This window comes from Coregonus lavaretus, assembly GCF_964263955.1.
Source record: "Coregonus lavaretus genome assembly, chromosome: 36".
Lineage (NCBI taxonomy): Eukaryota > Metazoa > Chordata > Actinopteri > Salmoniformes > Salmonidae > Coregonus > Coregonus lavaretus.
Window position 1 is genome coordinate 20129970 of NC_140023.1, and position 20774 is coordinate 20150743.

General features: G+C 44.6%; 1 protein-coding gene across 1 annotated transcript in view; it reads right to left on the minus strand.

Moving 5' to 3' along the window:
- The window catches only part of thada (THADA armadillo repeat containing), a 109373-nt gene that overhangs the window by 17820 nt on the left and 70779 nt on the right, over positions 1 to 20774 (minus strand). Inside the window, exons 32-36 of the mRNA XM_084153487.1 lie at positions 15869 to 16305; positions 12491 to 12615; positions 6057 to 6129; positions 5812 to 5962; positions 5382 to 5504 (exon numbers count right to left, since the gene is read on the minus strand). Of these exons, the coding sequence (XP_084009613.1) occupies positions 5382 to 5504; positions 5812 to 5962; positions 6057 to 6129; positions 12491 to 12615; positions 15869 to 16305 (909 nt within the window). The remainder of the gene's footprint in view (positions 1 to 5381; positions 5505 to 5811; positions 5963 to 6056; positions 6130 to 12490; positions 12616 to 15868; positions 16306 to 20774) is intronic.

Here is a 20774-nt window from a genome sequence, read left to right on the forward strand (position 1 = left end):
CTCCTTCAAGACTGTTGGAAAAGCATTCCTCATGAAGCTGGTTGAGAGAATGCCAAGAGTGTGCAAAGCTGTCATCAAGGCAAAGGGTGGCTACTTTGAAGAATCTCAAATATAAAATATATTTTGACTTGTTTAACACTTTTTTGGTTACTACATGATTCCATATGTGTTATTTCAAAGTGTTGATGTCTTCACTATTATTTTACAATGTAGAAAATAGTAAAAATATAGAAATGAATGATTATGTGTTCTAAAACTTTTGACCGGTAGTGTATGTTTGGTGTAGTCGATGTTTGATGCTGTGAAACTTGGAGAATAGTTCTCAGATTAGCAACTCATGTCACTAACTTTAAGCATCAGTTGTCAGAGCACCTTACCGATCACTGCACCTGTACACAGCCCATCTGAAATTAGCCCACCCAACTACCTCATCCCTATATTGTTATTTATTTTGCTCTTTTGCACCCCAGTATCTCTATTTGCACATAATCTCTTGCACATCTAGCATTCCAGTGTTAATACTATTGTAATTATTTTGCACTATAGCCTATTTATTGCCTTACCTCCATAACTTGCTACATTTGCACACACTGTATATATATTTTCTGTTGTATTTTTGACTTTATGTTTTCTTACCCCATATGTAACTCTGTGTTGTTTTTATCGCACTGCTTGCTTTATCTTGGCCAGGTCGCAGTTGTAAATGAGAACTTGTTCTCAACTGGCTTACCTGGTTAAATAAAGGTGAAATAAAATAAAATAAATAAATGTCATGATAATTTAGTTGGTACAGGTGAGCACATCAGCCGTGAAGCTCATATGTTTGCTCTCTGTCTCATGGAAATAATTGCAGTGTTTAGCTGTATATAGTCAGCTAACTATAAAGTTGGTTGTTTTGTCTTGTTTCTACCGATGTAATTCATATGGAAACGCCAAAGCTGCTTGCTGTAGTTAGTCTGTCAGTTGTGTATAGCGGTAAATTAGGGCTGCACTTACAAAGTGTCAACCTCAGCTGTCACCTTCACTAGCTAGCCATACAGACAACCAGCTAACTAGCCACCGAAATAAAGGCTAGAGTAATTTGTTGGGTTTAGGTTATGGTTTGTCATGTTTGCTAGGTGCAGATATTTATAAGCTACATTGCCTTGTTTTCCTATTATTTGACAGCTTAGCTGTCGTGTTAGATGCCCGCGCAGTGGAGCTCATATGATGAGTTGGATATTTGTTTACATTTCCAGCTAACAAGTTGCTTGTTTTGTTCTGTTTCAACCCATGCAATTCATTTGGAAACGGTCCCGGCTTCGTAAATAATCAGCTAACATTGGCAAACTCTGTAGTTAGTCTGTCAGGCAAGAAAGCAAGAGTTGATTGAAGGGGAGAGAGAGAAAGAGATGAATGGGAAGCGTGTAACTGTATCACACAATCTATTATGGAAACCCCTTATTAGGAAGAGAGTATGTGTATGGTTGAGAAAAAGAAAGAGGAAGAGACCGACAGTGTGAGAGGGAGAGAGACAGATTCTGTTCCTAACCACAATTGTATTTGTTGCTCCTCTCCTCTCCCTCTGTTACTCAGTTCCTCTAGGTCAGTGAAAGAGAGGGAAGTGATATGGAGTCAGAGCTCAGCAGCAAAAGGCAGGGAGGAAGAGGAGTTAGAGCTGATTGGAGGGATAGAGATGTGGAGCGAGGAGGGAGGAGTGGAGCGAGAGAGGAAGAGGAGAGAGGAAGAGGAGGGAGAGTAGAGGGAGAGAGGAACATGGAGAGGAGGAGGAAGAGGAGGGAGATTAGGAGGAACAGGAGGAGGTAGAGGACAAGCAGAGGGAGAGGAGGAGGAAGACGGAGGGGAAGAGGAAGAGCACACCCGAGTGTGTCTGCCCCAAGTCCCACCATTCACCCTTGTACCACACAGCCTGGGCCTAAAGTGACAGTGGTTTTTAAAAGTGGTAGGAACTTATCTGTTCCAGAGTTTGCAATGGATTACAACAAGAAAATGGGCGGGGTTGACCATCTTGACCAACTGAGGAACTATTACAATGTTGTTAGTATGTGTTTTGGGGGATGCTCAACATTGCCATCATAAATGCATACATTGTGTGGGGGACCCTGCAAAGGCCCCTTCCCAGAAACTGCAGGCGCTGGTCCCTGAGGCATTCAAAATGCAGCTTTTGCATTCACTTTGTGATATGGCTACAGTGGCAGGAAGAGGGGAGCCAGGAGTGTGGCACCAGGGACCGAGTTGTAACTCATCATTTGAAAGCAGGTTAAGTTTGAAGGGTGCAAGAGAGGTGTGTGGTGTGCATCCTGAGTGGACGCAGGCCAAAGAGTGGGAGATGTGTAGAAACTTCCTTTGGGTGTTCTATGTGTTCTGTGCCACTTTGCAGAATGGTGCTTCCAGAAGTTCCATGACATGTTGTAGGCTCAATGCAAACACTAAAGTGTGAAATACAGTATGAATTTTTCCTACAAATCTTTTATTGTTTCTGAACAGTTGTTGTTTTGTATGTTCTCTCTTTATCTGTCTCTATCTAATACTTGTTGCATTCACTGAATTGTTGTCAAAGTAGGCTACTATTTCCACATTTTGTTTCAGTCCTGGTCTGTACTAAATCTTAATGAGAGGTTAGCTACATTTTGAAATAGTCTGAATAGTTATTTGCATTTTTACATTGTTACAGAAGTAAGAATCGTTGTCAATCCAATAGCCTACTTTGTGAGGGTTTTGAAATACTTCCTGAATACTGTCCTCTGGTCACATTTAGGATAATTGTATTTATATGTAAATAATATTTATAAGTGTAATATATTATACTTCGTACATTTTGAGTGAGTAATTTAGACAAATTTACTACAATTTAAATACTCAAGTTTTTTGTTGTTGTGTTGAGTGTTAATCGTTTTTTTGATAGCGAGTGTCTTTACACAATGGAAGACAAAATATGTTATTCCTATTGACATGAATGTAGTGTCATATTAAAGAAGAGGTTGTGCTCTTTAAAACTAAGTTAACTTGTAATTGTCATTTGTTTTTGAGCTATGTCTGTTTGTTTGAAATGTGTGAGAAAATTAGCTTTTAAATTCTCAGTAATCTACAGCAGCATTCTAGAATTATATCGGGGTGTAAAGGGTTAAGGATGCTTAATACAACGGGCGGGTCTAATCCTGGATGCTGATTGGTTAAAACCGCATTCCAGCCAGTGTCTATTCCACAAGTTACCATCAGCTAAAGCTATGACGTTGAAAGGCCTATTTACTCTGCTCCATCTCACTGCGCAATCCACTGTCTCATCAGCCCAGCCAGGCAATTTATAAACTTGATCTCCACTATAAAAAGCATCTAGACATCATCTCCCATTTCTTTTAGACTAGTATTTGATTTTCATTAGCAGAGATTTGTATAAACCTTGCTGTCTGTCTCGCCGACATTTGCAAAATGTTTCAATATTGAAATTCGATCTCCAGCTGTCCCATAGTAATGAACGTGTCGGGAGACAGGACGAGACAAACAGGCAGCTTTTCTCAGCCAGTCAAAATCATGAATAAGCTGGGATCATTTTTATGGATATATACAAGGAAATGTCAATAGAAAACAGGTACAACAAAACGAAATGCAGCTAGTTTGCTGTCTTTCCAGCTTCAGTTTGAAGTGATCGTGTTAGCTGTGTTGTTGGCTAACTCCTCTGAACAATGGTGTCGTGATGAGAGAACACATTTTCTATGCCAGGCGAAATCACGCATCATTAGCTCATTGTTATGGATGTATCCAAATACTTTGCTGTTATTCTGGCTGCACTGTTTGACGTGACTGTAAGTTAGCCGTAGTTGGCTAGCTAGCAAGCAAGGGATAAGAACGTTGCCAGCCTGTATGGCAATGGAACATTTAGAATGAACGACTGGGTCGCGTCCATAGATACAGAACAAAAAGACTGAGCGACTGGGTCACGTCTCTGGCAACCAAACCAATAAATTCATCAAAATAATGTTTATATTGAAAATATGTCAATCATTATTTGAATATGTTGGTAACACGTTGTATAAAAGTGATAATGCCCACGAAGCTGGTGTTTGGAGGATATATTGGCACAATTTGCCGGCACTTGACTTCGTCTCGGACCTAACATCCGTGCCAATATATCCTCCAAACACCGGCTTCGCTGGCATTATCACGTAAATAGTTATCACGTTTCACATTGGATTTATTAACTACAAAAAGTTAAGACATGCTTTTATTTTAATTCTGGTGCCGCTCTGCACACACAAGCTTGTTAGCTAGCTCTGGTCTAGCTCTCAAACTCTAGGCAGCATTATGTGTAATGTAATGGAACTGAGAGTCATGATCAAGGGCTTGCTCTGGTCCAACGTTAGTTGAGCCAACTCTCTGAAGTTCAAAGACATTCAAAGTTCCTTCATAGAAGCCGCTCCTCCATAGGTATAATTATGTGGGCCTAATTTAGATAATGCATGTGATAACAACAAGATGCCCAGCGCTCTCCTCACCCGCAAAATTTCAGTCGCATGTCGCACTCTACACTTGTCTCTCCAATGCATGTACATAGCTGCCTGCTCCATAAAGCTGCTCTATCCATTGGTGAAGTCATTTAATGTCGAGCTAAATGTAAAGCAATAATACAATTCAGAGGTTTCAAAAATAAAAGAAAGCAACGATATAAACAGCGACTTTTTTTGTTTCGAACCGGTTCAGAACTTTATTTTGCTGGTCGGAACAGTGGAACCGAACAAAAAAAAAACTGTGGTTCGGTTCAAAACGAAACGATCGGTAAATAAGTTCCGTTCCAACCCCTAGTCAATACTCTGGTGCTGTGTGAGTGCCTGCCTGCGCCACAAAGGGGTGTTTTTGAGTGGTCTCATATATCCGTGAGTGGCGCAGTGTGTGTGTGTGTTAGCTTGAGAGTGCATCCAAGACCTGCAGTCACAAAATGTTTTACAAAACAAAGATCAAACGCTTCAGAGCTATGACGAATCACCACACACACACATGCAGACACACACAAATGATATCCAGCCCCAGTGTACCCCCCTGACAAACAAGATTTAGCACCCCTCATTCCGGGAACACTCCCCAATCTTAGCGAGAAACCACGTCAGTGCCCCTCCCCAACTCCAACACATATGTGTGTGTGTTTGACACTGTGGCAGAGACGGTAATAAAAAGATTACGGGGTAATTTTATATGACCTCTATATCTAAAGTATTTACAACACATCCACAAGCGCTTACTAAACATGATGTCACAGCTGCATGTAGCGCTACTAACGCAACCTTCTTTGAAATTTCGATTTCGATTGGATGTCAGATGGAATTTGGTTAAGCAGCCCTTGTGTGTGTTTCTGTGCATGTGTGTCTGTGCGGAGGTGGTGTGTGTACCTGTGTTCAGTAGGTGTGTAGGGAGGTTGGAGATGAAGTCAGCAGCTCTGTCTCTGACATCCTGGTCCTCGTCCTGCAGTAGAGTGAACAGACCTCTCCACAGAGACACTGTGTGGGACACACCTGGCACAATAAACACTTAATTAGACACAGACAGATGTATGAAAATGTATTCAACTGCATACGCATTCATCACAGTCCGTTTCTGCCTGTCAAAAGTTCAACTCATCTCAACTTGTTTTTGGGACGGGTTACATACGCACAAAGGTTTTTCATCTCCGTTGTCCATCATCCTTCCGCGGAAGACTCCCATTAAAAAATACATTGTCTCTATCTGTATGACTGTGTCCTTAAAACACAACCACAAAATAGCAACACAAACAACTGTAGCCCCCACAAATACATCCAACTTCCATATAGGCCTACTCACCCAATGGTAGGTTGGGGCTGGTCAACAGGGTGGGTGTGGCGTTGACCAGTACCTCAGCAGCCATCATCTTGACCTCAACATTTTGCTCCACACCGCAGCACTGAGACACCAGCGCCCCCCAGCGCCCCAGACACGCTACTACAGCCACACCCTGGTCGGAGAAGGACATAAACACAGACAAACTTATGTTACTGCAGGGCATGGTAGACACACAATTTCACAGCTGGATCATTGGTGGTTCTTACCTGAGGGTCAGTGTGTGATAGGTGCACCACCAGTCTAGAGGCCAGGGTCAGGGAAGCACAGTGCAACTCCACACTGGAATACAACACACACATACACACATATATGACAACAGTAAAACCCACGGACAGTGTGAGCTCTTTATCACTCAACACTGCAGTAACACACTGCACAAAGAAAATGGGCCCCTACACAACACCATTCAGTAAAGTGGTGTGTAAAAACACGCACACAGAGCAAACATGCCTCAAATCAAATATGTCACATGCCAGAATACAACTGGTGTAGACTACCGTGAAATGGACACTTAAGAGCCCTTCCCAACGATGCCGTTTAAAATAATAATAAAATAGTAACACAAGTAATAAAATAAAATAGACATGACTGGAGCTACGCTGAACAAAAATATAAACGTAGCATGTAAAGTGTTGTTCCCATGTTTCATGAGCTGAAATAAAAGATCCCAGAAATGTTCCATTTGCACCAAAAGCTTATTTCTCTCAAATGTTTTGCACAAATTTGTTTACATCCCTGTTAGTGAGCATTTCTCCATTGCCAAGATAATCCATCCACCTGACAGCTGTGGCATATCAAGAAGCTGATTAAACAGCATGATCATTACACAGGTGCACCTTGTGCTGGGGACAATAAAAAGGCCACTAAAATGTGCAGTTTTGTCACACAACAAAATGCCACAGATGTCTGAAGTTTTGAGGAAGCGTGCAATTGGCATGCTGACTACAGGAATGTCCACTAGAGCTGTTGCCAGAGAATTTAATGATCATTTCTCTACCATAAACTGCCTCCAATATCGTTTTAGAGAATTTGAATGCACTGAGATGCCGTGACGAGATCCTGACGCCCATTGCTGTGCCATTCATCTGCCGCGATCACCTCATGTTTCAGCATGATAATACACAGCTCCATGTCACAAGGATCTGTACCCACACAGACTGACACACACGGACGGACACACACGGTTGGCCAGATCTCCACACCTGTCGCCAGGTGCACGGGCCAGTTGGGCAGCTAACATAGGACCCGGAGTGAAGTGATAGATTTACCCAGCACTATCTCCTTAATCCACGGCTATGGCTCGGAATACAGGAGTGAAATCCTTACAGCCACAGGTATGTGGGTCCTTTCATAGACCAACGGAGTGAGAGGAAAGGAGGGAAAGAGGGAGGCTGCACCTCACCTACTGTCCTCCCACCTCTCCATTTAAGCCTGCACATCAATCACGGATGGCTTAGTGCTGTTTTGGCAGCCGGCTTTCAAGTAAGCATTTCACTGTTAGTCCACACCTGTTGTTTACGAAGCATGTGACAAATAACATCTGATTTGAGGACAAGGCACCATTACCAGCGGCCATTTTGAGGTCATTCTTAAAAGTTACCTCCCCTCCCTCCATTTTCCTTTGTCCTCATAACATAGTGCCTTACAAAAGTATTCAGACCCCTTGGATTTCTTCAAAAGTGGGGTTAAAACTGATTTGTCATTTCTTGTCAACAATGTAGTAAAAATGATATATTTTTAGAAAGATTAATAAAAGTTTGATGACTAAAATAGCCATTGCATAAGTATTCAGCCCCTTTATTGAGGCAAGCCTAAATTAGTTCAGGAGTCAAATTTGGCTTCAGAAATCAAATAATAACTTACATGGACTCACTGTGTGAAATAATATTGGTTGACATGATTTTTGAATGACCAACCCTTCCTCTGTCTCTCATACTTACAGTACCAGTCAAAAGTTTGGACATACCTACTCATTCAAGGGTTTTTCTTTATTTTTTCAGTTTTCTACATTGTAGAATAATAGTGAAGACACATATGGAATAACACATATGGAACCAAAAATCTCACATTTGGACTCCAGACCAAAGGACAGATTTCCACCTGTCTAATGTCCATTGCTTGTGTTTCTTGGCCCAAGCAAGTCTCTTCTTCTTATTGGTGTCCTTTAGTAGTGGTTTCTTTGCAGCATTTCGACCATGAAGGCCTGATTCACGCAGTCTCCTCTGAACAGTTGATGTTGAGATGTGTCTGTTACTTTAAGTCAGTGAAGCATTTATTTGGGCTACAATCTGAGGTAAAGTTAACTCTAATGAACTTATCCTCTGCAGCAGAGGTAACTCTGGGTCTTCCATTCCTGTGGCGGTCCTCATGAGAGCCAGTTTCATCATAGCGCTTGATGGCTTATGTGACTGCACTTGAAGAAACCTTCTTGAAATGTTCCAGATTGACTGACCTTCATGTCTTAAAGTAATGATGGACTGTCGTTTCTCTTTGCTAATTTGAGTTGTTCTTGCCATAATATGGACGGTCTTTTACCAAATAGGGCTATCTTCTGTATACCACCCTTACCTTGTCACAACACAACTGATTGTCTCAAATGCATTAAGAAGGAAAGAAATTCCACAAATTAACTTTTAACAAGGCATACCTGTTAATTGAAATGCATTCCAGGTGACTACCTCATGAAGCTGGTTGAGAGAATGCCAAGAGACTCAACCAGGGAGCTTTTCGAAAGCCTCAAAGAAGGGCAGTGATTGGTTGATGGGTAACAATAACAATTCAGACATTGAATACAATGAGTGTAGAAAACATTAGGAGCAACTTCCTAATATTGAGTTGCACACCTTTGCCCTCAGAACAGCCTCAATTCGTTGGGGCATGGACTACAAGGTTGTCGAAAGCGTTCTACAGGGATGATGGTCCATGTTGACTAATGCTTCCCACAGTTGTGTCAAATTGGCTGGATGTCTTTTGGGTGATGGACCATTGTTGACACACACGGGAAACTATTGACCGTGAAAAACCCAGCAGCGTTGCAGTTCTTGACACACTCAAACCGGTGCAACTGGCACCTACTACCATACCCCATTCAAAGACACTTACATCTTTTGTCTTGCCCATTCACCCTCTGAATGGCACACATACACAATCCATGTCTCAATTGTCTCAAGGATTAAAAATCCTTCTTTAACTGGTCTCCTCCCCTTCATCTACACTGATTGAAGTGGATTTAACAGGCGACATCAATAAGGGATCATAGCTTTCACCTGGATTCGGTGCATTCGGAAAGTATTCAGACCCCTTCCCTTTTTACACATTTTGTAACGTTACAGCCTGATTCTAAAATGGATTAAAAAAAAATTTTGCTCAATCAATCTACACACAATACCCCATAATGACAAAGTGAAAACAGGTTTTTAGAAACGTACGCACATTTATATATATATATAAAAATATATATATATCTATATAAGTATTCAGATCCTTTGCTATGAGACTCAAAATTGAGCTCATGTGCCTCCTGTTTCAATTGATCATCCTTGAGATGTTTCTACAACTTGATTGGAGTCCGCCTGTGGTCAATTCAATTGATTGGACATGACTTGGAAAGGCAAACACCTGTATATACAGTTGAAGTCGGAAGATTACATACACTTAGGTTGGAGTCATTAAAACTCGTTTTTCAACCACTCCACAAATTTCTTGTTAACAAACTACAGTTTTGGCAAGTCGGTTAGGACATCTACTTTGTGCATGACACAAGTAATCTTTCCAACAATTGTTTACAGATTATTTCACTTATAATTCACTGTATCATACTTTCAGTGGGTCAGAAGTTTACATACACTAAGTTGACTGTGCCTTTAAACAGCTTAGAAAATTCCAGGAAATGATGTCATGGCTTTAGAAGCTTCTGATAGGCTAATTGACATCATTTGAGTCAATTGGAGGTGTACCTGTGGATGTATTCAAATTCAGTGCCTCTTTGCTTGACATCATGGGGAAAAAATAAATAAATAAATAGTAGACCTCCACAAGTCTGGTTCATCCTTGGGAGCAATTTCCAAACGCCTGAAGGTACCACGTTCATCTGTACAAACAATAGTACGCAAGTATAAACACGAGTCCTATATCGACATAACCTGAAAGGCCGCTCAGCAAGGAAGAAACTACTGTTCCAAAACCGCCATAAAAAAGCCAGACTAAGGTTTGCAACTGCACATGGGGACAAAGTTCGTACTTTTTGGAGAAATGTCCTCTGGTCTGATGAAACAAAAATAGAACTGTTTGGCAATAATGTCCATCGTTATGTTTGGAGGAAAAAGGGGGAAGCTTGCAAGCCGAAGTACACCATCCAAGCCGTGAAGAACGGGGGTGGCAGCATCATGCTGTGGGGGTGCTTTGCTGCAGGAGGGACTGGTGCACTTCACAAAATAGATGGCATCATGAGGAAGGAAAATTATGTGGATATATTGAAGCAACATCTCAAGACATCAGTCAGGAAGTTAAATCTTGGTCGCAAATTGGTCTTCCAAATGGACAATGACCCCAAGCATACTTCCAAAGTTGTGGCAAAAAGGCTTAAGGACAACAAAGTCAAGGTATTGGAGCGACCATCACAAAGCCCTGACCTTAATCCTATAGAACATTTGTGGGCAGAACTGAAAAAGCATGTGCGAGCAAGCCCTAAGACAGGGAATTTTTTACTAGTATTAAAAATGTAAGGAAATGTGAAAAACTGAGCTTAAATGTATTTGGCTAAGGTGTATGTTAACTTCCGACTTCAACTGCATAAGGTTCCACAGTTGACAGTGCATGTCAGCGCAAAAACCAAGCCATGAGGTCGAAGGAATTGTCCGTAGAACTCCAAGACAGGATTGTGCCGAGGCACAGATCTGGGGAAGGGTACCAAAATATTTATGCTGCATTGAAGGTCCCAAAGAACACAGTGGCCTCTGTCATTCTTAAATGGAAGAAGTTTGGAACCACCAGGACTCTTCTTAGAGCTGGCCGCCCGGCCAAACTGAGCAATCGGGGGAGAAGGGCCTTGGTCATGGAGGTGACCAATAACCTGATGGTCACTCTGACAGAGATCCAGTGTTCCTCTGTAGAGATTGGAGAACCTTCCAGAAGGACAACCATCTCTGCAGCACTCCACCAAATCAGGCCTTTATGGTAGAGTGGCAAGACAGAAGCCACTCCTCAGTAAAAGGCACATGACAGCCCGCTTGGAGTTTGCCAAAGCACCTAAAGGACTCTCAGACACTAAGAAACAAGATTCTCTGGTCTGATGAAACCAAGATTGAACTCTTTGGCCTGAATGCCAAGCGTCACGTCTGAAGGAAACCTGGCACCATCCCTACGGTGAAGCATGGTGGTGTCAGCATCATGCTGTGGGGATGTTTTCAGCGGCAGGGACTGGGAGAATAGTCAGGATCGAGGGAAAAATGAACAGAGCAAAGTACAGAGAGATCCTTGATGGAAAACCTGGTCCAGAGCACTCAGGACCTCAGACTTGGGTGAAGGTTCACCTTCCAACAGGACAACGACCCAAAGCACACAGCCAAGACAACGCAGGAGTGGCTTCGGGACAAGTCTCTGAATGTCCTTGAGTGGCCCAGCCAGAGCCCGGACTTGAACCCGATCGAACATCTTTGGAGAGAGTTGAAAATAGCTGTGCCACGACGCTCCCCAGCCAACCTGACAGAGCTTGAGAGGATCTGAAGAGAAGAATGGGAGAAACTCTCCAAATACAGGTGTTCCAAGCTTGTAGCGCAATAACCACGAAGACTTGAGTACTGAGTAAAGGGTCAGAATACTTATGTAAATGTAATATGTTTTTGCTTTGTCATTAGATTGATGAGGGGGAAAAAAACAACTTATTCTAAAATTGATTAAGGTTGTAACCTAACAAAATGTGGAAAAACTCAAGGGGTCTGAATACTTTCCGAAGGCACTGTATATCCAAAACAAATAATTCTAAGGTATTTTCTAACATGCATTGACTCAGGAAGCTGAATACCTATGCCATGACTAATTTCAGTTAATCTAAAAAAAATAAAAATAAATCCACTTTGACAGAGTATTATGTGTAGATTGTTGACAAATTTTTTTTACAATTAAATAAATGTTAATCCCACAACAAAATGTGAAGAAATCCAAGAGGTATGAATACTTTTGCAAGGCACTGTACAGCTGGAAGAGAGTGTGACTTGCTTATGTCACAATGTCTCACAGGCTGGACTGGGAGAAGTTCAGGAGAACTATGCCTGATAATGAGAGGAATGGAATCTTAGGGTGATGGGATAAAAAGAGAAAGAACTCAATGAGTCATTGTTGTGGACGTGTCCCCTGTAGCTCAGTTGGTAGCGCATGGCGCTTGCACCGCCAGGGTTGTGGGTTCGTTTCCCACGGGGGGGCCAGTATGAAAATGTATGCACTCACTAACTTTAAGTGCTGTTGCTTACTGAGGGCCAAGTCCTTACGGAGATCCTAACCCATCCTAAACTCCTTTCAAGCATGGTTTCACCAATTGTGGTGGTGGCCAGCCTAGTACAGATCAGCTTGGCTTGGTTCAGCTCAGTAGTGTGAAAAGGGTAATAGTGTATTGATGTTTCAGGCCCTTGGTGGGTGGGCTCACCTGTGGGCGAAGTCTTCAGCCAGTGTGAGAACCCGCTCCAGGACCTCTGCCTGGGTCAGAGTCTGTAGACCGTCCATCCACTGCAGGTCAGAACTCATGCTGAGGACAGACAGCACCTGCAGCACCTGAGGAAAGAGGGATGGAGAGTGAGAGAGATGAGGGAGGGAGGGAGGGAGAGCAAGAGAAAGAGAAGAAAATGAGAGAAATGGAGTAAGAGGACTGAGCAGCACCACATCTGAGTACTCAAATACTCGATTCAAGGTTTGTATTAGATTACTAATAACTGAATACAAGTATTTGAAATGTACAAATGCACCTATTTAGCAGGTTAAATGTATAAGCACAAAAAAAATGTCTAACTAATATGTGTTTACTGTTTGGAGTATGTCAAGTGCAGTGAAAATACATACTTTAGTCTCAGTTGTGTATCAGAACCAGTAATTAAAACAACCAATAGCATACCGCAAACTTTTTTCCTTCAGGGCAGGCCCGTTTCACGCTAACATGCGAGTACTTGTGAAGAAATCCAAGAGGTATGAATACTTTTGCAAGGCACTGTACAGTGCCTTGCAACGTCTGCTAAATGACGTTAATGTGCCCTTGAGCAAGGCACTTAACCCTAATTGCTCCTGTAAGTCGCTCTGGATAAGAGCGTCTGCTAAATGACTAAAATGTAAATGTAAATGTACTTGAGTACTACAAATTATTTTCAAGAGAGTACTCGAAATCAGCCATTCTTTCAAGTGCCCATCCCTAATACAGAGGTGAAGTAAGAGCAGGATTTTTTCCTGACTATATGTCTACTCTTGAACATGAACAACTGGGTCCTAGGTTGAGGCGCACAGCTCTGTGGTGTCTGTCCTGTGTGAGTTGGCACCCTGCCCTGGAGATCATTTTACCCCTCTGGACGTTCAGATCCTCCCAGCTAACCCAAACCACGGGCACACAGCTGTGACACACGTATGCGCACACACACACACACACACACACACACCCTGTACCACCCTGTGTGTGTGTGTCTCTGGCTTTCATCCCTTTCGCCCTCTCTCTGCCTCATCTCTAGATCTGTCCCTCAGTCTCTGTCCTTCTCTCCCTTTCCATTTCTAATTTCTGCTTTCCAGGACCTGACTCCCTCTCCGTTCCTCCAGTCCCACCTTAAGCGAGGGATCAGCGGAGTGAGTCTAGGGAGGAAGAAGTTGTTTTCCCTCAGAAACCCCCAACACCTGTTGACATTCCTTCTGCATATGTCTTTGATTATTACTTATTTAAAAGCATGGAGCTGTTATTAAAGCTTTTAAATGATCCCTTTATGGGGTTAGAGGGATAGCAGTGTAAGTGGATGTCAGTCTGGACGGGACGTGAGCAGGTTATATGGCTTCTGTGGCCCTCAGCTTGTGACTGTGCTGCTGTCTCAGACAAATATTAAAGTAGTATACCCCACAGCTGTTCTTTAGCCTCTGGTCTCTCTTGGTCTCTATGATGCTCCATGGCTTTTCAGTTTTACTACCCCCTTTAATGGGCTCCTGTCTCACCATGCGCTGAATCACACACAAGCACTCTCCTAAACACACACATTCAAATAACATCAATAGACATACAAACAAACACGCTCACACACGCATCCTCCCCACACACACACACACAACCTCCCTGACAAACACAAACTAGGGATGTGCACGGTTAGTCGAATATCCAAACAGACGTTAGTATTCGAGTACTTGTGAGTATTCATTTTTATAGGCCTATTTTAACACTGAAAAGGCTTTTTCTAAATTAAATGAAAATATCCATGTGACACTGATACATACAAGGATATACCATGACATTTCAAGTTATTAATTTAATAAAACAACAAACTTTCCAATGTCGTTTTTATGACATGAGCCCCATAAAAAAGACTGGTAGCCAACCGGTAGCCTTCAGGTGTGTAACTTGGCCAATCAAAGTGGCAAAGAGGTTCAATGTGTAGCAAGTGGAGTGAGAGTTCACTAACGCAATGCAAGATGGAATAACATTATGGCGTTAAAAGTTACCGAAATGAGAAGGAGTAGGCTACAACAAGCAACCAACAGGTAGGCTGTTTTATCTGAATGGGGTTGGGGAGAAAGTGCAGCATGTGGCCTTAATTAGCCTAGCTAACTTCTCTAGGCTACTCCAGTCAAGACAGGCACTGTTATATGGGACGCTAAATAACATTGTGGCTACTACAAGTTAGCTAGTCTTGGCTGTGGCTGAGCAGCGTCGCTCTCTCTGCCTCTGCCTGCTCGCTCCCATCTCACCGGCACCTCCACAGCTGCAGCAATAGAGCGCCAGCCTCTCCCTCACGCAGCAGTGCTCAGGTTAAAAACGTAAGTAACAAAAAATAAAACATGTATTTCGAATCTCCGGATATCCAACAAAAATGCATGATACTATTCGAATAGTGGACTTATTTCAAACCCCCATGCCACCCACCCACCCACACACACCTTACTCAGCAAATAGCAGTCCCGTCTGAGACCTTTAAAGCACTGTAAAGCTGTAAAGTGAGAGACTGGGCTGAGGAGGATTGCAGGTTAGTCTCACAGGAAGCTGAATGCCCTGCTCCTGCTCTTTTAAAGGCCAACAGATCCAACCCACAGAGGAAGTCAGCCCAAACGCAGTGTTTTCTTCCAGAATGCTTTACTGGAGCAGAGGGCTAGCCATGGAAACGGTGTCCTTGGCACGGAGAGATGCGGCTTAACGGGCCGGCTGCTTAAACATTAACGGCTAGGCAATAAAACAGTTTTCAGTAAAACACACACACATACATGCGCGCACGCACCATTTCCAGGAGTGACGAGTCTTGTCAACTCTAACACAGGTTAATGATAGGAATGGCAGAGCAAAGTGTTGGGTAATGGATGGCTGTCCAGTGTTTATGAGGAATTGAAATATGATTCTAGCTGGGATAAGCAGGCTGCCTTTTTACTTAAACCTCCACCGTGTGCAGCGGTGCTGCCTGGTGGAGGAGTGGAAAGTTACCAAACCGAGGAGGGACCGAGGAGGGAGGGAGGGAGATGTTCTCTCTGCCTGTGCTGTGTGCTTGGCGTAGCCGTATGGTGCTATAAGGCTCTCACGCAATAATAAGGAAAACAGATTTGTACATGGAATCAATTTGCTATAATTGTCTTGAGTTTGTCAATGGGGAGAGTGAGGTTGAACACAATGGGTGGAGTTGGGTGGAGTTGTACGTTTGATTCCCCCATAGGCTTCATAAAACACCAGCTTAATGACAAACTACCGAATAACCATATCATCATGTTTAAGTGACCTGGAGTTTATCCTTAAAACATGACCAGACCAGAGGAAAAAACTCTGGTCCTAGAGACCCTCCCCATGGTGTCCATGGAGTCTTACCTTGGCCAGAGACTGAGGGTGGGCCTCATGCAGGGCCAGGGTAGTGAGGTTAGAGATGATCGTCTCCTGGGGCCAGTGAGAGCTTCTCTCCCCCTCTCCATCCCTCTCCTCCTCCCCTTCATCCCTCTCTCTTTCCAGCCTCCTCAGGACCTCTCCCAGGGCCAGCTCACGGACTTCGTAGTGTGGGCACTGCAGCAGACACCCCAGGAGCAGGAGTCCTCGCGATGTGGTGCCATCCTCCTCCACGCCCCACAGTAGTGGACTCTCCACGCTGGCGCTGAGTGCCAGGCGTGCCAGGCTGAGGAGATACTGGGTGGTGCCGGGGGGGCCACAGGGGCCCGAGGGGCCACACACAGCAGAGGGGCCTCCAGGGGTCACCAGCTCAGAGGCCATGAGGAGTGCCAGCGTCTCCTCACGCAGCTCCTTAAGCTCTGAATCTGAGGAGAGACAGAAACAGGTAGAGGACATTTGAGAACTTGCATGCACACAAAGACACACACACACACTTACAGGAGGGAGGTGCTGCCAACCCTCTGGGGTCTACAGGTGACGGGTGTACAGCCTTGTTGTACTCTGTTGGCATGGCTCATCATTGTGCCAGTCACTTCACACCTCCACACTTAGTCCTTCTGTACTGTCTAGGCTCCAATGGTTGATAGACGTACAAAGACCACAAACGTGCCCACACCAGTTCTCTCTGAAGCACAGCCTTACTGCACTACCAGGACGTTTTTTGGTAACTCAATATCATTCTGTAGCTTCATCCCCAACCCCCTCCTACTACAATGCTCCAAATCCAAGACATCTCACAGGGCCTCCTTTCACGGTCAGCTTAATCTTAACACACACACACACACACACACACCACCTCCTCCTTTTCCTGCCCCCTCCCCAAAAAACAAAAAAAACTGTGCAACTCAACCTGGCCCCCGAGCGCCACTCCACATGGGCCAGACAAAAGGAAGGGAAATGCTGCATTCCCCCGGAGACGGTCTAGGGTTACCGTGGAGACGGGCCAGGTTACCGTGGAACCAGATCCTCAAAGGGTCCGGCGGCCACATGAGCGGTCCGTAATGGCCATAATGGGAGGACAGTAATGACGACGGGACGAGAGACGAGGGACCGGGGGGGATGAGGATGACTGGAGACAATTAGGAGCTTGTCACAGAGAGAGAGAGAGAGCGAGAGAGAAGGGCTGCCTGTCTGCATTTGGGAGAAAGGGTATATGTCGACGGGATATGGGTTGGGGGAAGGACACTGCAACCCTATCTGGGTTTTCAGGCCTTTCCTCTCAGTTAAACCCCCATGTAGAACTATACACACGTGCACACACACTCAATCAAGATCTTACACAACTCTACTGTACCACAGTTTCACACCCCCAGATGCAGCACGGAACAGCAGGGTGACAACAACAACCCAAACAGAGCTGGAGGAGAGTGAATCAAGTCTAACAGGGAGCAGCCCAAACTCCTGACTCCCCTTTCAACTAGGTCAGGAAACTGATGTTAGGGAGGGAGAGAGAGAGGGAGAGAGGGATAACATCATTAGGCAGAGAGCAGAGCTGTTTTTATAATAGCATTTATCAAAATAGCTGAGTCTCTTGGGGGGAGAAGGAGGGGATGGGGGGCACATCCGGGATTCAGTTAGGAAATGAAAGGCGTTCCACCACAGACTGGCTGTGTGTGTGTGTGTGTGTGTGTGTGTAGGGACACTGGATGCCAAAGGCCAGTAGTTCTGTGTGTGCGTGTCTTTCTAACGACTTCTCACTTTCGTAACACATGACCAGACAGTCCAGACAGTAGTCAGAGGAAACACAGAGTCGGTCATACAGAGACCTGCTGTAACAATGACCGCTCAACCACAGTACGACAGTCGACCATACTCAAAACAGGCCCAGGGCACATCGACTGACCACTGGTTCTAAATTACTCAACAACCTGTCCAGTTTAGCAGTGGGCCTTACAAATACTAAAACATAACACAATATAACAGAAATATCCATAATACCCCAAATAAGCCAGAGGGGATGGCTGCTGTTTTACAGGCTCCTAACCAACTGTTCTATTTTGTTAGTTTTTTCGCATTATTTGTAACTTATTTTGTACATAATGTTGCTGCTACCGTCTCTTAAGAGCTTCTGGATATCAAAACAGCAATTACTCACCTCGAACTGGACAAAGATGAGTCCAACGCGAAGGATATACTGCTTCCCTGAGACCAGGCCCAAATCCCCGTCATTCGTGTGAAGAAAAGACGGAAATACAGGGGGCGGAGATCAGGGTGCCTTGTGAGAATTCGTCGGCGAGTGGGAAACCTGCCTCAACCATCCGTTATATTGGCCAACGTGCAATCATTGGAAAATAAACTGGATGATCTCCGTTCGAGATTACCCTACCAACGGGACATTAAAAACTGTAATATCTTATGTTTCACCGAGTCGTGGCTAAAAGTGCTGGCTTGGTTTTCCGTGCATCGGCAGGACAGAGCAGCTACATCTGGTAAGACGAGGGGCGGGGTGTGTGTCTATTTTATCAATAACAGCTGGTGTACGATGTCTAATATTAAGGAAGTCTTGAGGTATTGCTCGCCTGAGGTAGAGTACCTCATGATAAGCTGTAGACCACACTATCCACCGCACTCAACGAGCTGTATAAGGCCATAAGCAAACATGAAAATGCTAATCCAGAAGCGGCACTTTGTGGCGGGGGACTTTAATGCAGGCAAATTTAAATAAGTTTTACCTAACTTCTACCAGCATGTTAAATGTGCAACCAGAGGAGAAAAAAAACTCTAGACCACCTTTACTCCACACACAGAGACGCATAAAGTTCTCCCTCATCCTCCATTTGGCAAATCTGACCATAATTATATCCTCCTGATTCCTGATTACAAGCAAAAACTCAAGCAGGAAGTACAAATGACTCGCTCAATACGGAAGTGGTCAGATGACACGGATGCTACGCTACAGGACTGTTTTGCTAGCACAGACTGGAATATGTTCCGGGATTCATACAATGGCATTGAGGAGTATACCATCTCAGTCACTGGCTTCATCAATAAGTACATCGACGACGTCATCCCCACAGTGACCGTGTGTACATATCCAAACCAGAAGCCATGGATTACAACGCACCAAGCTAAAGGCTAGAGCTGCCACTTCAAAGGAGCGGGACACTAATCCTGACCCTTATAAGAAATCCCGCTATGCCCTTAGACAAACCTTTAAACAGGCAAAGCGTCAATACAAGACTAAGATTGAATCCTACTACACCGGCTCTGACGCTCGTCGGTTGTGGCAGGGCTTGCAAACTATTACGGACTAGAAAGGGAAACACAGCCGCGAGCTGCCCAGTGACGCGAGCCTACCAGTTGAGCTAAATGCCTTTTATGCTCGCTTCGAGGCAAGCAACACAGAAGCATGCATGAGAGAACCAGCTGTTCCGGACGACTGTGTGAGCACGCTCTCCGTAGCAGATGTGATCAAGACCTTTAAACAGGTCAACATTCACAAGGCCACGGGGCCAGACAGATTACCAGGACATGTACTCTGAGCATGCCCGGACCAACTGGCAAGTGTCTTCACTGACATTTTCAACCTCTCCCTGACCGAGTCTGTAATACCTACATGCTTCAAGCAGACCACCATAGTCCTGTAGCACTCACGTCGGTAGCCATGAAGTGCTTTGAAAGGCTGGTCATGGCTCACAACATCATCATCCCGGAAACCCTAGACCCACTCCAATTCGCATACCACCCCAACAGATCCACAGATGACGCAATCTCAATCTCAATCTCCACACTGCCCTTTCCCACCTGGACAAAAGGAACACCTATGTGAGAATGCTGTTCATTGATTACAGCTCAGCGTTCAACACCATAGTGCCCACAAAGCTCATCACTAAGCTAAGGACCCTGGGACTAAACACCTCCCTCTGCAACTGGACCATGGACTCCCTTACGGGACGCACCCCAGGTGGTAAGGGTAGGCTACAACACATCTGCCACGCTGATCCTCAACACTAGGGCCCCTCAGGGGTGTGTGCTTAGTCCGCTCCTGTACTCCCTGTTCACCCACGACTGTGTGGCCAAGCACGACTCCAACAACATCATTAAGTTTGCTGACGAAACAACAGTGGTAGGCCTGATCACCGACAACGATGAGACAGCCTATAGCGAGGTCATCAGAGACCTGGTAGTGTGGTGCCAGGACAAGAACCTCACCCTCAACGTGATCAAGACAAAGGAGCTGATCGTGGACTACAGGAAAAGGAGGGCCGAACAGGCCACTATTAACATCGACGGGGCTGTAGTGTCCACATCACCAACAAACTATCATGGTCCAAACACACCAAGACAGTCGTGAAGAGGACACGACAACACCTTTTCCCCTTCAGGAGACTGATAAGATTTGGCATGGGTCCCCAGATCCTCAAAAAGTTCTACAGCTGCACCATCGAGAGCATCCTGACCGGTTGCATCCCCGCTTGGTATGGGAACTGCTCGGCATCTGACCGTAAGGCGCTACAGGGGGTAGTGCGTACGGCCCAGTACATCACTGGGGCCAAGCTTCCTGCCATCCACGACCTATATACTAGGTGGTGTCAGAGGAAGGCCCAAAAAAATTGTCAAAGACTCCAGTCACCCAAGTCATAGACTGTTCTCTCTGCTACCGCACGGCAAGCGGTACCGGAACATCAAGTCTAGGTTCACAAGGCTCCTTAACAGCTTCTACCCCCAAGACTGCTGAACAATTAATCAAATGGCCACCCACTATTTAGATTGCTACTCGCTGTTTATTATCTATGCAGTCACTTTACCCCTACCTACATGTACAAATTACCTTGACTAACCTGTACCCCCGCACATTGACTCCCTACCGGTACCCCCTGTATATAGCCTCGCT